We start from the raw sequence: 17,510 nt of genomic DNA, 5'->3' as shown, positions 1-17,510 counted from the left end.
GGTAGCTGCGGGCGGTGCGGCGCTGCGGGGACAGACGGACACGGGGACACGCGCGGCTTCGCCATGGTGGAAGCGTTCGTGGGCACCTGGAAGCTGGTGGACACGGCTAATTTCGATGAGTACATGAAGGCGTTGGGTGAGTGGGGGTCGGAAAGGCGGAAATCGCCGTTTTTCCGCCTTTTTTTTTTTTTTCCTGAATGGGGAGGTGGGGATCGTCGGCTGCTGCATGGGTTTAAAAGGGAAAATAAAAATAGAAATAATAAAATATAGAAATAAAAATACGAAAGAGCAACTGTGCTGGGGAGCCTGTGCTGGGGAGGGGCTGCTGCCCAGGGTGGAGGGGAACGGGTGGAATCCCCCTCCTGCAACCCCGGTGTGGGGGAAGGGCTGATGAAGGGGATCCCAGGGGCTTTGTGCCCCCATCCGCTGTCCTGAATCCATCCTGGGCAGGATGAGCCCAGAGGGGTCTGGGGGGGTGGTGACCACAGGTGCTTCCCATTCCGCCCAGCCATAAATGTCCAGGATCAGCCCCTGAATGATGCCCAGATCGCCCCCAAAGTATGGCCCCATGGGGATGCAGTGGGTCCCCCCTGTCAAAAAAAAAGCCCCCCCAAAAAACCAGGAGGGACTCTGGGGTGATGCATGGGGACACCGCATTGACCCCCTGTTCCCCAACCAGGGGTGGGCTTTGCCACCAGGCAGATGGCCAGCCTGACCAAACCCACCACCATCATCGAGGTGGATGGCGATAAGGTGACGGTGAAGACCCAGAGCACCTTCAAAAACACAGAGATCAGCTTCAAGCTGGGCGAGGAGTTCGATGAGACCACGGCCGACGACAGGCACGTCAAGGTGAGGGAGCTGGGGGGCTGCTTCCCTCCGCACTTTTCCCTTTGCACCCCTTGCCTCCACTTGCAGCTGGGTTTTGTGGAAGGCGATGCTGTAACCGAGTGGCTGTGTTGCAAAAGAGATTTGGAGGCCACCACGGGGCTTGTAGGACACGAAACTCCTTCCTGCCCCATGGGGAAGCAGGCAGAGGGCTGGGTGTGGAGTGAAGTTGGGCTGAAATGGGACGAGTGCGAGCAAGGCGGTAGTGCCAGGCAGACATTGCAGCATACCTCTGTCTTCATCCTCTGCTCCATCTGCTCAGCCTATCCTGGTGCCATCCATCTTGCTGGGGAACCAGAGCAGAAGTAGAGCACAGATTTGACCCCTAGGAGATATTTCCATGCACAGCTTTGACTATAACCAGCCTGCCTGCTTTGTCTCGTGACAGCTTGCCCCAAGCGCAGGGCTGCTCTGCTCAGGGTGGTGGAAACTATGCTAAAAGCTCTTTGGCTGCTGGTGTGTGGCAGGGACGTGTGAAGCAGCCAGGGACGTGCCCTTCAGACACCTCTCGGCTGGCTGCCAGAGGGCAGACAATGAAATGGGGCCCCATTTTTCAGCCCCCAGGCAGCCAAGCAGGAAGCTGTGGAGCTGCTGGGCTTTGGGGTGCTCCAAGGTGAGGAGTCACCAAACTGGGGGGGACCCGGAATGTCTGGGGTGCAGGGAGAGGAGAACTTGAGCTCTGAAGGGAGCTGAGCTGCAGAGCAGCCAAGCCATGGGGACACTCAATGCGTTAGGACATCTGTGCTATGGGGACATCAAGTCATGGGGAGACCTGAACTTTGGGGACTTTCAAGTCATGGAGGCTCCTAAGCGATGGGGACACCAAGCCATGGGGAGACCTGAGCTAAGAGGAAATCCAAGTCATGGGGACATCTGAACCATGAGGATACCAAGCTATGGGGATACACTAATGGGGAGAGCTGAGCTTTGGGGGCATCCAACCATGGGTAACCCAAGCCATGAGGAGATCAAAACCAATGCAGAGTCCCTACCCATGAAGGGAAGCAAGTGGGTTGCAGGGATCCACATCATGGTGAGACCCAATGGGAACATCCAACCGTGGGGTGACTCAAGCAATGGGGAGACCTGAGGACATGCAGGTAGTGGGGAGTCCTAAGCTATGGGGACATCCAACCACTGGGAGACTCAAACTATTAGAAGATCCAAACGATGGAGAATCTTAAGCCATGCAGAGCCCTGATCCATGGAGGCACTGAAGCCTTGGGCTGGATGGACTCAAGCCATGTCAACCAAGCCACGGGGTCAGCGAGACGCAGCTGCACCTGTGCTGTGCTGGGGACCTGAGCCATGGGAAATCCAGCCCTTGGGTGCCTGTGCACCAGAGTCACAGGGAGGTTTGCAGAGGACAAGAGGCTGGGACAGCTCGGGGCATGCGGTCCCCTGGGCTGGAGCTGAGAATTGTCACTGGGAGGCAGAGGACTGGGTGCCAGGCAGTGGGGCAATAGCAGAACAGAGCTGGGCAGACAGTGCCACTTCCCATGCTGGCACAGCCGAGCCCTCTGTCATGTTAACCTTGGCACTGGGCGAGCTCTCAGGGCTGAGTCAACAGCAGCGGCTGTGCAAACAGGAGCCCAGATGAGCAAGAGCTTGTTCAACAGCTCAGCTCAGGATGCAGCTGTGGGGCAGGGAGGGCAGGGTCACCATGACAGTGGCCCCTGGTGCCAATAGGAGCAACTGGGGCTACAATTGTGACCCAGCTGGTGTCCTGTGCCAAGCAGGGTGAGTAGAGCCAGGTGGGATGCTGACATCCAGGGATCCTGGAAGTGCCCTTTGCTGGTCTTTGGGCCCCGTGGAATGAAAAGGAGCATCCAAAGCTGCAAGGATGGAGCAGCAAAGCTCCAACCATGAGGGGAATGGTGGTTCTGTTCTCTCTCCACAGTCCTTGGTTAAGCTAGATGGAGGCAAGCTGGTCCATGTGCAGAAGTGGGATGGGAAGGAGACATCACTAGTGCGGGAGCTGAAGGATGGGAAGTTGATTCTGGTAAGTGAATGTAAAGGATTTTAGATGGGGGGATGCCCAAGGTCCCACCCCAGTGCTCACAGTGCTCTTTGCCCCCAGACTCTCACCATGGGCAGCGTTGTCTCCACCCGCACCTACGAGAGGGCATCCTAGAGGCTGTCCCCAGCTCCCTGCCCGTCCCCCAGTGCCAGCTCCAGCATTGAATTGTCTCTGCCTTCCCCGCGCGGTGCGCGGCTCACCACAGTGCTGGAGCCTTCCAAAGCCACCGTGCCCTGATCCTGTGGTCTTGTGGGGCTGGTTGGGGTGAGGGTGTTATGTTTGTTATTATTTTTCTTTTTTTTTAATGGACGAACCCACGTGGAAAAATAATAAAAGCAATGTTGTTACAGAGCTGCGGCTGGCGTGCTTGGGAAAAAGGCTTTTGGCATGTGCACCCATGGGCTATCACCGTCCCCTTTATCCACTGCACAGCACACGTCTTCCCCCAGGGCACCCATCGGGCTCTCAAGCACAGGAGCATGTGGGAAAAACCCACCGTCAGCCATTTCCCACCTACAGGGCTGATGAGCCCACGCTAGGGCAGGTCCCACTGCGCTCAGAGTCTCTGCCACCCATTGCATCAGCGCTGCAGTGCCAGGTGGACACACAGCCTGTTTTTTGGAGGGGATATTAGTTCACTCCAATGGCAGCTCTGCTATAAATCATTCAGGATAAGAGCGCACGTCATGCCAACCAAAGCAATCCTTCCCCAGCACTAATCCAGACAGGTGCTGCCTGCCAAAGCATCAGGCAGCATGACGTGCCTGGCCACAGAGGAGCTGAGGAGTCAAGGTCAAGAGCACGTCAGGGTCTGGGCTGGAAAGGGACCAGCCCAAAGTCAGGCTGGCCCACGGGGACCTGAAGGAGTTCAGGGGCTGAAGCCCTGTGCCCAGCCCCAGCCCTGCTGTGCTGAGATTTGGGCAAGCAGCGCTGGAAACAGCCCCATTTCAGCAAAACTTCCCTGACCTTCAGCTCCAGTTACAGGACTCACAATGCTGTCACTGGTACAGGCCATCACCAAAAGGCACAGCGAGCCCCACCGCACACCAGCCTTTTTGTGGGGATGGCATCCTCACCAAGGGAAGCCCTGCAGGCTCTGGCACAGAGCTTCTCCCCTGCCTCGTTATCAAAACTCCACAACACATCCCATCTCCTCCCCAACAGGCAGTTCTCAGCTTGCAAGCCAAGGGCTCTTTTATCCACTGCTCAAGATGAAAGTGTGGAGCACACAAAAGAAAGAACAGTACAAAGTACACCCGGAGATTTGAGAGATTTATTTTCCATCCTTTACAAAGGCAGCAAATACACCACAGTTAATGTTTACTTAAAATATCACCACTCACCACTTCGCTTCTTACTCTGCCACTTTCAATGTTTACAGGCAAAAAAAATGAATGCAGCAGGGGGAGGGTTTGTGTACTCAAGCCAACTTGTGAACCAAGCCCCTCCAGGCAGTGCCTTGCATTGGGAAAGGAGTGGGGTTAGGGCACAGATAGCAGTGCCCTTCCTTGGAGCAGTTGTGCAGCAGGGCTGTGCTCAGTCACTGCAGCTGCACCCATCCAACAGAGCACGTGTGCAGGCAGGCTGGGGTGCAGGGACACACGGCTCCACCTTTTTCAGGCAACTCCATCCGGGACTGATGCCACAGCTCAGGGCTGACGCTGACCAGGGAGCCTGCAGGGTGGTGGCAGCTTACCCAGCCCAACAGGAGGCTACAAGACAGAGGGGCTGATGAATGGGTGTAATTAATTAGACTACGCTGGCAGGCATGCCCACTGGCCTCGGTGGGAGATAAAGGCAGCCCATGCCTAAGGTAGCAGAGGAAAACTTACAGCAAAGTCAACAACTTTAACAACACAGGCTGAGCATTACTTTTGGAAGAAGGAAACTCCTTGACTTGCTGCAAGGAGCACGCTGACTTGCTCCTGCTTGCTCCCAGCAGCACGTTCACAACAGCAGTGCCCCTCTCTGCCTGCTGTCACTCTTTGGTCTTCTTCTTATGCTTCTTTTTCTTCTTCTTCTGAGCCTTGCTGGTCTTCCCCGAATGCTTGGACCTCTTGCTGGCTGGCTGAGCCCCATCGCTGTCCGAGTCAGAGCTGTCTGAGTCAGACTCGGAGGACTGCTTACTCTTGTGCTTCTTTTTTTTCTTCTTCTCCTATCAAATGAAGCAAAACACATACAGCTTTGCACGTGGGAAAACCGTCACTTGTGTTCATCAGGGCACTGAGCCATTTGCTGTCATGAGAGCCTGAAAAGCTGTGAGAGAAGTGAGCCTGTCCCAACACGATGATGCATGCAGGCACTGCCCCAGCTGCACGGACTTTGCCACCTGTGTCAGCCCATGGCTACAGCAGGCACTGTCTGACAGCTGGCAGGACAGAGGTGGGTACCGAAACGGAAATCCAAGCCTGAATACTGGTAGTCACATCACAAAGAGATCTCCATTTATTTAAGGCTATTCCTTTTTGTAGGGGTTGGCAGGAAGAAAACTTTTGCCAACGAAATGGGTTTCTAAAACAGCCAGCTGGAAGTGAGAGCTATCCCCACTTCCCCACATCATCAGCAGCCCACAGGCTGCCAGGAAAAGAACACTAATGCACTGGAGCACTAACAACAACACACCCTTCTCCTCACTGCAAAGTCCAAGCGTAGCCAAAATGCAGAGGAATCGTTTGGAAACCTCAACCATCACAGTCATTACCTGGGAACCAGAGAGAGAGGGACGGGACGGTCCTGCAGGGCCTCCCAGCACACCACAGCCCTGAGAGCAGCTGTGCTGGGGCGGACCCCACACCACCCCCTCCTGCCCCCCAAGGCCCAAAACGTTTTTCAGACATGAGGTTTCCCTTGGCCTTCCCTGGAAGGGAGATGGGATGAGGAAAGCACCCTTTGGCAATAACTTTCTGTGCACAATGTCATCTCCCCACCACGTGGCAGGCAGAGGTTAGGGGCATCACTGAGCCCCCAGGGCTGCATTTTTGTGAGGCTCTGAAACAAAAGCTACACAGTGTTCAAGAGGGACCTAACATTTATAGTCAGAAAAAGACCAGCTGATGCTGGAATAAATCACGCAAGGAACTTTATAAGAGGAACTGAGTTTTGAGGCATTGAGCAGTAACTTCTTAGCACAGATTACTCTGAAATCAGTACTGCAGCACACCTCCTCCCAAAGTCACATCAGACACAGAACCTCAAGGCAGACAAAGGCTTAACAGCGTGGGAATGGCAATTTGTATCTATTTAATTAGACAGCAGGATGAGGGGGAGGATGCGATCTGGCTGTGCAGGCAGCACATGAAGAGCAGCACCAGCCCTGCTGTGCCCCACAGCCCCAAGCAGCAGCTGGGCCACCACCTGCAGGGTGCAAACCAAGCAGCGCCAGCACCAGAGGGGAGGAGAATAGCAACACCATGATTCTGGGAAGTAAATTAAAGCATCATGCAGGTGAGCAGGCCCAAGATACAGTATGTTGTAAAGCATGCAGAGACTGCTAATGGTGGTTCCAGCTCTCCACCTAAGTCCAGCAAGCATTCCATCCAGCAACACGCACTCACTGCTTTTCTCCACTAAGAAAGAGACCTTTCTCTGCAGATGCGTATCATGAATTTTCATTGCAGTTCAAGCACATAAAAAGGATGTAAGAAAAGAAGCAAAATGGAGTTCCATGAAACAGAGATGGGCCAGCAAGGCCACTCATGCCACTGCAAATGCCTGTGATAGGCTTAGGCAACAGCAGTGAGGAATGCAGCCCAGCAAGCAAAGCTTGCTGCTCTAAGCCCTATACTGGTGTTTTTGCTTGAAGTGTGCTCATTCCTGGACAATGTGTGCGTGCTAACTGCTCTGACCTGCATATGTAAGACTGGGCACAGACTTTCCCAAACTTGCTGAAAACCAGCAGCCAATTGCATTATCCAGTTACACAGGCAAGTCCAAGTGCTAGCTGTACTAGATGAGGCTTTTTCCCTATCTGCAGTCCAGCTCCTTTCCCCACATGCATACTCTACCACATGCATCTTATTTAGACTTGCCATCCTGCCACAGTTCACAAGCACTGCACTCTCCATGCACAGTTTGGGCCCAGGAATGGCTCTTCCTGAAAGCACCAAACTAACACACGGGTTTGCAAAAACACAGCTGGAGTGCAAGTGAGCTCATGGAAACAGCCTCCAAGTGGGGCAAAAGCAAAGAGCCACTGCCAGAGATGGGCACTGCTACTGACAATCCCAAACACAATTTCAGTGTTTGCCATATAAAACGTGTTTTACATTCCACTATGCAAGGGAGTGTAACACGAGAAGCCTGGAGACCCCAAGCTACCAGCTCTGCTTATTTTCAATGCCAAGTGTTTCCAGTGACCTCAAGGTCACCCGTGGGCTTGCAGCAGAGTTTTACTGGAAGAGGCCTGCTGTAAATCACACCCCTGCCTTGGCAGGGCTGATTGTGCCATGCACTCATTTCATGAGGAAACTCAAAAAAGCAGTGAGCCCAACAGCACGGTTGTGCAAGACACAGGGCTACAGGCAGAACAAGTTTTCTGGAAGGTCTCCTCTCTTGGCTAGCTGCTCTGTGCATCCACAGCCAACCCAGAAGAACAGTTAAGCCAAGGAAGAGGAAAAAAATGCATGAACAGGCGAAGGGAACATCACTATCAGCCGTGGATATACAAGTAATACCTGCACAAAATCAGAATGACTCACGTGGGCAAGTATTTCTACCTGCTCCAACAAAGCTGGGATCAGAACTGGGTGCTGAAGGTCTGAATCCAGCACTGACACTGTGGGTCTGTCCTGAGTCACTCTGGGATGCCTGCAGCACTGCCTGGGGCTGGCTACACACCCACCCCACCCAGGCAAAATCAGCCATCCCAGCTAAAAAAACTGGAAAGCATCCACCTAAAGGAAACTCGCTTCACAGAAGGAAGCCTGAGAAAGGCAATGTGCCTATTCACCCACAAAACTGCAAATGAAGAAACCAGTATTCGTGTGAAAACAGTTGCTAAGAACAGAAAAATAATAAATGAGGCAAAGATGGGGGGAAATCCCCAGTAATAACTGACTTTTCCATCCTGATTCTGCTTCTGCTGTTGGCTTGAAGGTCCTCTGGCAGCTCACTGTGACAAGGGAGATGTTAAAGCCAAGACCATGCAGTGTGGAAGTATTCTTTAACAGGGCATTTCACCCAGCTGCTGGCAGCCTCCCAGCGCCTCACCTCATGCTATAAAGGGCAGACAGTCTTCAGATTGCTTGGGGAAAAAAGGTGCCTCAATGCAATGAGCACAGAGAAGGCTGAGTTCTCCCCTTCCTCCCCACGAGACATTCCTTCCATTAGCTTCAGTCACTTCCAGGCAAGCGTGGTCTCCATATGAATACACCAGCTTACAGGAAGTCAAGCTGAGGGGTGTACGTTTCATTTAATAACACACCCTCCCCTAAGAGTGGGGCCATGAGCAGCCCATCTAAAAATCTCAATTCAGCATGGATAACATGCCATAGCACCAGATAGACACTCTCAGCTAAGGACAAAGAAAGAAGGAAGCTACTAGCTTATTAAATGTGAAACACAGCAATCATTTTAGGGAGACCACATAGCAAAGTCAAGGCATCAAGGCACAGCTTAGAGCTGAATATCAAAGAGTCTCAGACCTGGTTCTCAGACCTCAGGGAAGATTCAGAGAACTAAGCAGACTGCACACCTAGCAGACTTTTGGCAAGTATCAGCTTCTGTAGCTCCACAACAGCACCGTGATAACTGTGACAACACCAACTTCACTACAAAGACTCACATGGCAAGGGCAGAAGCAAATCATTACCATCTTCTTCTGAAGACTGGTAAAAGTTAAATCTTCTTGGAAAAAGGACGCAGCATGGAGAATTTTCTCAAGCTTTTCCAGTCTGTGAATGTGGTGAGAAAACTGGAGAAGACCTTAACTAACAGTTTCATTCCAGAGCTTGGGAAGCTGTCTCAGCATGAAGGCTGAAGATAAGACAGGATGTCACATCTGTCCCCTCAGGATTACAGGCAGAGGTACACCAATAACAAAAAAAGAAATTAGACCACAGACCTGACTTTAAGTGCCAGCATCCTGGTACGGGATGAGCAGCACTCAGCTGCCTTCCCATGCTCCACTGGATGCCAGACTCGCTCTGCTCACCAGGACCTACCTGCACTGCACAGCCTTCCTCTGGTTTACAGAGTGCCAAAGTAAGTGTCCAAACTGTGCCTTTAGTAACAGCAGCAAAGCCTCCCCAGGCCCAGAGCTACAGACAGGTCTCCAGAAGGGACTGCTGCTGATGGATGAAGCTGAGCTCTGCTGTTCTCAGGCACACCCAGGCACTCTCTCAGTACTACAAACACTGCATTTGTGCAAGCATTGTGAGAGAATTTTGTCCAAATTTTGCCCAGGTTCCAAATGTTGGCCCTTTCTGACCATCTTTACAAGTACAAAGACCATTACAGTTCCTCATACGCACTGTTCAGTACCTCTATTACAGTTCTACTAAAATGGAACAAACTTGCTTCAAAATCCCTCAAATACAAAATAAAAAAAAAAACTGTGTTGAGGGATGGCTGAGCAGCTGGGCTACAGCCTGACAGCCCTGGCTTTCCTACTGCCAGGTATTCTGAAGAAGTTGGTACTACTAAAGGGGACCACACTGCCCCAGGCCTTTTCCTGTTCTTTGTAAGACAGATTGCTTGTGGCTACATTCTAAGAATTACAAGTATTTGATCTGGAGATAAGAGGGGAGCGTCCACAACTCTCAAAGAAGTTTAAAGAATTTTTCACCAGCACTTTGTAGCCACGGTGTTGTTTAAAGCCTTTATGTCTGTCCTCGTGATAAAGGAAAATGGATTTCCAGCTGTCTGTCCTCCTGCACTTCCAGCAACACGCAGATATTCCTAAGTTTTTATTAAAAAATACAAAAAAAAAAAAATCCATCTCTCAGTTTAATATTAAACAAGATTCATTATGTAAATCAAAAAATATATTTTATTCCCAGTTTAAGGACCAGTTAGAATTTATTTGATGAGAAGAGTCTAGACTGTGGCCATTTATTAAATATTGCAAAAGTCAGAAAAGCATAGAGAACTCTCTCTGTTAAAGAGAAAAGCATTCTGTGTGGAGAGAGTGGATCTGACTCTGCAGTGCCCTAAGCTATTGCCATTTAAGAATTAGGAAAACAAGTACTAGCAACAGGCAAGGATAGATGAGCTTGATGAGTTACGGGTCATTGAACAAACAACACTGAAAAAGGTGTGGCTTTAAGTGAAAGACAACAGGAATACTTCATGGTAATCTTTTACAGGATGGGAGAAAAAGCTGCAAGGATTGCAGAAAAGCAATCACAGATCACATTTGCCATACAATTCCAGTGACCATTGCAAAACTACAGCAGAGGACAGGTCATTTCTGTAAAAGTTCAAATTAGAGATATTCCTTCCAGTGCTGAAACAGCAGTTCTTTTCTCAGAAGGCAAGAGAGAAGAATCAGAAGGGTTTGTTTTTTTTTCTCAGCACGCCTCCCTCCTACGCAAGCTGAGCACAGGCACAGCGTCGTGTTCCCATAGGAGCTCCCTCACCCTGTGACCCACAGAGTAAAAGTGAAAGGGACACAGCAACAGCCTGCACAGCTGTCAAGGCTCCTCAGATGCTCTCTGGTATTTGCACAGCACAGTGACAGCACTAGATGAGCTTCTGCCACCAGCCACTGTTTTCTCACTGATAACAGGAGGTGTGTAGTACTGACATGGTGATCTGAAAGGAGAAAGTCTTGTACCCACTGTCATTCCAGAAGTTGATGTTCTCTGAGTGCAGAGAGCTCCACTCTGTAAATGTCATACAATTCAGGCAGAAGAGCAGAGTACTGGAGAACTTTGTTTTTATCTCCACTGTGGTACGAAAGAGATTCCAGTGGGACAAAAAGCACTCTGTATTTTTTCTCCAGGACTCTCACAAGCCAGGACAGCAGCAACAAACCACCATACAGTAACCCTGGGGATGGCATGCACACAAAGCAGAGAGTAAGGTCCCCAGAGCATCTCTTTAAGGAAAGTCTGGAGGGAGGGAAGAGCACTCAGGGACTGCAAGGAACTATCAGATCGGGGACACAGAAAACGTAGATAATGAACAACCTAGAGCTATTACTACGACACTAAACAGCAGTTTCCTATCTACCAAGCACCTCTCTACTCACTAAAAATATATTTCTACACCTATGTAACAAACATCAGATGGGATGAGGTTTGCAAAGTAATTCTCACTAGGTAGACTGAGCTATTTCTATTTTGTGCAAATCCTCTCGGGGATCCAGGCAAGCAGGGAAGCACAATGGTGGCTCCCAGACAAGATCACAGCAGGCACCCAAGCCAACAAGGGAGCTATTCATTTCAAGGATACCACATCCTGCCTCTAGAAAGCTCGGTTTTACTTTCCAGCGCTGGAAAACATCTGAAAACTTTTGATCTCCTTCTTGAGAAGGGAGAAGATCAAAGAAACAAGCAACATTTAAAGAAAGGCTGTTAATCCACAGACTAAAAAACAAAAAAAAGTAACCAATTCACAGCAGTGACCCACATATCCTGCAGTCCCAGCAGGGCAAGGCTCCACAGGGAACCCCCACCCTGTTGGATAGGCACCAATGTGATAAAGCACTATTTGTGTACCTCCCAGTACAGGTTTTCCCCAGTAGAACTGAAATAACAGCTATACTGTAAGACAAAGTGAGCCATCACCAGGTAAATCATCCTTGCTCTAGAGGGAGGAGAACTCCAGGTAGGAGAAACAAGCTCCGCTGAGTTTTTGCCAACAGCCTGCTCTCACAATGGCAAGACAGAAACTGATGTCTGAAAGTCACAGTTAGGCTGGGATCTGGGAGACAAGTCAGTTCAATTGACTGCCTCCAAGACCAGAATAGGAAAGAGTACATGTATTCTACATTGCAGCATAATAACATACCACAGACGAGCCAAAAACATTCTTGAATGAGAGCCTACATACTGGGAAGCAAAGCACATCTCACTACCTCTTCCAAAACTTTTCCCCTTTTTCAGCCTGACCTGCTTCTAAACATGGGAAATCCCACTGCCTATCCTGTCTGTTGCACCTCTCTAGGAAAGCAATGGTTGTAAGGCTGTGGAAGGAAAAAAAGGGAAGAAAAAAGAAAAAGAAAAAAAGAAAAAAGGCTTTGGAACAACGATGGATACTCATGACGTGAAGGTGACTGACAAAATGTTTACTTACCAAAGTCTCAAAACAGAATGTTCATTTCTGTATAATGAGATACACCACCAAGCATTCCTGTTTTAGATTCAAGTCTCTTCTACTTTTTTTTTTCTTAATTAAATCAGTATGCTCTGAAACCAGAGTTCAGCCATTCCAAGATTAAGATACAAAAACATAAAAGATCCGTGGAAATTTGTAGCTTTATAGCCTGGAAATGGAGTATGCTTCCTGTGCAAATACAGTCTGTGATTTTACCCTGCTGTGTGCAGATGTACCAAGGTCACATCACAGAGGCTGGCAGGGCAGCAGTGGACATTTGCTTCAAATTAAAGGAAGGTGATTGGATAACAGCAGCAAGAGAGAAGACAAAAGAGTGCTATTGGCAAGAAACGTGGAAATTGAGGAAACCTAAGAAAGTTCTATTGAGTTTCACAATAAGAAAAAGATGCCTTTCTTACTTCTTTTGAGAGCTATGCATTATGACACAGCTTAGGGACAGTTAACAAGAATAAAAAGAGATAATATAAGAAATGCTGCAGAGTCTGCAGAAAAGACTGCCAGTTAAAGAACCTGCACACAGCTGAGCCACTTCCTCAGCCCAGCACTGACCACTCAATCACGTGCTGTAGTAAATCACAGATGTAACTCAGCAGAACCATCTTGTCTGGCTCACTTTTCCAGACTTGCAGTAAGGTACCTCATACCTTCTTCCTTTTCTTTGAAGAATCATCAGACAAGCTGCTCTTTCTGCGTCTTTCACATTCTGCTGCTCTCACCTCCTCTTCTTCCTCTTCTGGAATCAGGCTGTATTTGGTCCCTCCAGGCTGCATGAAACACTCCTTGGCAAAATGACCTGTAAACGAGTGTTTGAAGGAGCAATCCCTCTCCATCCTCAGACACTTCTATTTTGTACAACTGCACTTCAAACACCCAAAGTGCCAACAACAACAACCTTTTTTATTAGTAGCCACAACACAACAATGTCAAATGTACATTTTTTGTCCAGGTATTTGTACTACTTCAGCATGCCCCTATTAAAAAAGATGGGAATAAGTGCAAAATACATCATTTTGGAAAGATTAGTCAAAGCAAAGCTAAGACACTCTTTATGAACAGGAAAATAAGGGTAAGGACTTAAGCAGCATGAAAAAGTATACATGGAAGGGACAGATATCTGGTGGGTGAGTGGAGAAATGCAGGATCTAGGTAAGTTTTGGGGTTTCTTTAGAATGGTATTTTATAAGGCCACTGCACAGAACCATACTGGTGTTTAAGAGCTGCCTTTATATCTGTCTTTATTTACCTTCTCCAAAATAGCATCAACTCCAGCCTAACCACTTAGTCTGTGGTCAAACAAGAAGTTGGGTGCAGCAAAAACTCAAGATGCAAAGAACCACCTTACACCTCAACGCTTGCAAAGCCACTGCAGAAGTACCACGTAAGCTAACTTCTCACTGTTGCACTAAGCAAAATACAAAAGCCTTTGGTAAAAATGCTTACTTGGAGCTCTAAGACAGCTGCTTACAAATCTACACTGCATTTCCAGCAACTAATCAGTCAAGTCATTTTCAGTGACCTTTCTTATCCTTGTTAAACGGTCTGGTGAAGGCATGCATTTAATTTTTACAATGTAAAACTGGAATGAAGCCTCGGTTATAAAGACCAGTGTTAACAAAAACACAGGAAGAAGAACTCATACTCAGAAGAAAGCTCAGAGATGCAATTTTAAGAAAAACACCTTCTAAAAGGAATTTACTTAAGTCTTCACTTTGCACAATAAGTGATAGAAAACGTTGCTCTCCGCAAAGAGAAATTCAGTCTTTACAAAACAAAATGCAGTACAACAGACATCCTTACAATTCCATCCATAGTCACTATCTGGTTGGAACAAGGCTGTGTCAAAAGAACAAAACAACCCAACATACCTTTGCAGCCACATTTCTTGCACACAGTGTTCAAGACAGCTTCAAGGGTGATCTTCTGACTGGTGTAGTCTCTAAATGTGCGTTTTTTTCTCTCATCCTGACTGAGAAGAGAAGAAAAAAGTTCCACTTTCAATCTCAACCGTTTATACTTACATATAGGCAAGCTAAATTTCCCCACCCCCTTCCAAACATTGCTCTAAAAGCACAATTAGGCTTAATCAAAGAATAGAGCTGACCACCTAGACATGAGAATAAACCAATTCGTTAAGAGCATGTTAGTGTTACCTCCTATTTTAAGATCAACTGAGTATCCTCTACACAAAGCAAGCAAATGCTATAAGCTGCAATTAGGTCCTTTACAGTAACATCTGCGTGATCTAAGCGAATACACACACTTGTCCAGTATGAAAATAAGAGAGTTTTATTTGAGCTGCAAGACACGTCAGTCACAGGAAAAGGTAAAGAAAGCTCTGAAACATCTGAGCGGTCGAGACTTGGTTTCCTACCACATACAAGTGAGTCTGTGCCCATCCTGGATGAACACCTTTCCCAGCACAAGTGCACAGCCATCACTAAATGGAAGAACCAAAATGCTACCAGGATGCAAAGGGGTGGAATTCACTGCTGCAGAGAAATTCTTGCCAGCCTCTAAGCAGCACAACCAAGGAAGCACCTTCAGTCAGCCCCCCAACCAGTGCACTGCTAAGCAGCTCAGGAAGAACTTCCCTCACCCTCTGAAGGAAGGAGGACCATGAGGATAATTATGGCAGGAAGGCTAGGAAGGAAAGGCAGGGAAAAGCAGGCAGCAGCAACCTGCATGACTTGTTATACTCTACGCAGTAGATTTACCTACTCAAGGGAAACATTGTTTGGATCAAGATCCTTTCCCTGTGCCTTGGTTAACAACCTTCATGGAAAGGGACAGTTTCAGTTTGTCATCTTTTATCTGGAAGAGAAATAAATGGAACAAAAAGAGTAAATGACATGATGCTAATTAATACAATCCATCTGGAGGCCTATAGAGAAGAAATGAAATTGGTAGTAGAGCAGAGCACTATAAAGAATACCGAACCAAAGCAATTCTGTTCTATTATACTGTAGTTGCATTTTCAGTGTAGAGCATTCCAATAAATAGAACAGCTTCTGCTTAAGTAGCTGACCCAGAAAAAAGACACCATCACTAAAAGTCTTTTCAGATTAACAGAGAATCTAACTGACCAAACCTACACCAGGGAAGAATTGGAAGCTCTTCAATAATTCTCAAATACATGACCCACAAGGGAGATCCCCTAGATCAGTAGTTTAGCAAAACTACATCCTGAAAAGTTAAGCTGTATGGGCCTTTTCCTTACAGCCCTTGACAACACAAGGTGAGAATGAGTGAGCAGGGAAAGAGTAGAATTCTGTTGTTTTTCAGTCAAAAGCTTTAATGAAGACCTTTTTCCTGAACTGCATTATTTTGAGTCACAGGTCAGTGCCCGAAGTCACATATGAAAGTATCACACATCACACTCCTAACAAAGCAATCAGTCCCTGCACACAGAATTTCAATGTTCACTGTTCTTACAGCATACTGCATTAGAATATACTTATATCTACACAGCACAAAAGGAACAAGAATTAAAGTTACCTCTTTTCCAATGAGTTTCACCCATACTTTGTCTCCAACATCTACTATCTCTGAGGGTTTATCTATGCGGCAGGAGGACATGTGAGTCTTATGAACAAGGCCTGATGAGAATTTTGGAAGAAGGGGAAAAAAAAAATAATCATGCACTATTAAGAAATAATACTAGAAAATAAACACTATTCATTTTTTTTTTATATCTTCAGCTCATCCTTTTTACTACATCTACTTTTGTGTATGTGTGGTCGTGCACATCAGCACAGTCATACACGTGTATGAAGAAGTACAGAAGCACAGTTTGTTTAGGCTCCGCACCTCAGAGCTTCTCTACAGCAGACACACTTCTGCCCAAAACCTTTAGTAGAAGTGATACAAAAGTAACTGGGCACTTTTGGATCAGTGGGAAGTGACTATTTGTTGGATAACAGAACAACAAGCTACTATTGCTCCTTTTGTAAAATCACCCCCGATCACTTTGTTTCACACTGCGTGTTTCCCACAACTGTAGACAGAGCTTGAAGACAGCTATGATTTTTTTTATCTGATTTTTATTTCAGTCTTTTGCAATAAGCTCATTCAATACGACCAGTAGAGAAATAAGCAACGCAAACCATGAAGCTGTAGTGATTCCCTGTTTTGTCTATATTTAAATACACCACACTTGGGAAGAAGCCATATCTAAATAGACCTCAATCTCACATGCAAGCATACCATCTAAATTCTACTTTCTGAGAGCATCAACTGCTGCTTGTTTTTAAAAAACACTTTTTCTAAAAGCTGCCAAGTGCTTAATTCTGAGGCTGGCTGCTTGGCTTGGACACAGCAACACGTAACCAAGTCCAAACAAAATAACAGAAACAAACCTTGCTTCCTGCAGCCCGGGATTTTTTATAAATGCCCCATATTCTGTCACTGCAGCCACCTGTGAAAAAAAATGAGCACAAGATTTAAGAGCAAGCCCTTAAAACACACCTGCTCTCAATAAAGTGGTTAGTACACACACAACATCCAGAAGCTTCATGTGATTTCCTACAACTTTGGGCATCACAGCAGGTTAGAACCAGCACTGCCTGCTAACAAGAGCAGATGGGGTCAGCTGCTCCTGTGCTACCCGGACAAGTTCCTTATAGAGGCTTAAATACACATGTGAGCACACACACATAGATGTACATGGACAACGGCCCAAACTAAGCAGCGATGAGGAACACAGCCGCATTGTCCTCCGATTCCCAGCGCTGTGCTCACACACCTCGCCCTGGAAGATGGCGTAGAGCTCCGGTAGCGGCTCCATCACCTTAGTACCGGGGGGTGACACACTGCAGGGCCTCCAGCGCCGCCCACGGCATCCGTGGCCGCCTCCCTGCCGGCTCCAGCTACCGCACCGACACCAGAGTTACCTTAAGTACAAAAGGTTAATTAAAAAAGAACGCTTCCCGTGAGCAAATCTTCCCACTACAAAGTCACATCTCGCTCGCTGCCACCATTGAGCCGCCTCCGCACCGCCCTCACCCGAGGCGCCCTCTCAGCCGACCAATCGCCGCGCGCAATACTGGCGGAAGCCAAGAATCAGCCAATCGAAGTGACTCATGTTATCTTGCGCCCTCCCCTTGACCTCTCCAGCGTCAGCGCAGCCAATCCGTGCGAAGAGCGCGCGTAGTTTTCAAGCGGCGTCCTTACGTCATCTCTACGCGACGGAAGGAAGGCTGGAGAAGGGCGGGTCATCCGGGAAAGCTCCTCCAATCAACGCGGCACAAGGCCGTTCTGCTGGCCAATGGGGAGCCGGGCGGGCGCGCGCGGCCCGTGGCGATGATCGAGCAGCAGAAGCGAAAGG

At 48.1% G+C, this 17,510-nt stretch overlaps 2 protein-coding genes across 2 annotated transcripts; one reads left to right on the top strand and one right to left on the bottom strand.

The window, feature by feature from the left end:
- The first annotated feature begins 6 nt into the window (after positions 1-6).
- LOC100541482 (fatty acid-binding protein, heart) lies at positions 7-3,222 on the top strand. Its single transcript, XM_010723280.3, has 4 exons — positions 7-136; positions 680-852; positions 2,789-2,890; positions 2,969-3,222. Exons 1-4 carry the CDS (start codon positions 64-66, stop codon positions 3,020-3,022), a joined length of 402 nt encoding a protein of 133 aa, XP_010721582.1. The 5' UTR covers positions 7-63; the 3' UTR covers positions 3,023-3,222.
- Positions 3,223-4,162: 940 nt separating this feature from the next.
- On the bottom strand, positions 4,163-17,196 carry ZCCHC17 (zinc finger CCHC-type containing 17). Its single transcript, XM_003212473.4, is given in 9 exon segments — positions 4,163-5,063; positions 12,832-12,980; positions 14,053-14,153; positions 14,906-14,940; positions 14,942-14,998; positions 15,683-15,783; positions 16,543-16,567; positions 16,569-16,601; positions 16,929-17,196. Coding segments are annotated over 9 exon segments (720 nt in total). The 5' UTR covers positions 16,971-17,196; the 3' UTR covers positions 4,163-4,886.
- Positions 17,197-17,510: the final 314 nt, after the last annotated feature.

This window comes from Meleagris gallopavo, chromosome 25, assembly GCF_000146605.3.
Source record: "Meleagris gallopavo isolate NT-WF06-2002-E0010 breed Aviagen turkey brand Nicholas breeding stock chromosome 25, Turkey_5.1, whole genome shotgun sequence".
In the NCBI taxonomy this organism is placed as follows: Eukaryota; Metazoa; Chordata; class Aves; order Galliformes; family Phasianidae; genus Meleagris; species Meleagris gallopavo.
This window is presented reverse-complemented; position numbering and strand designations above follow the sequence as displayed.

Coding starts and splice junctions, on each gene's coding strand:
- LOC100541482 (XM_010723280.3), top strand. CDS start 64: ATGGTGGAAGCGTTCGTGGGCACCTGGAAGCTGGTGGACACGGCTAAT. Junction 853..2,788: donor CCGACGACAGGCACGTCAAG/GTGAGGGAGCTG, acceptor CTCTCTCCACAG/TCCTTGGTTAAGCTAGATGG. Junction 2,891..2,968: donor AGGATGGGAAGTTGATTCTG/GTAAGTGAATGT, acceptor CTTTGCCCCCAG/ACTCTCACCATGGGCAGCGT.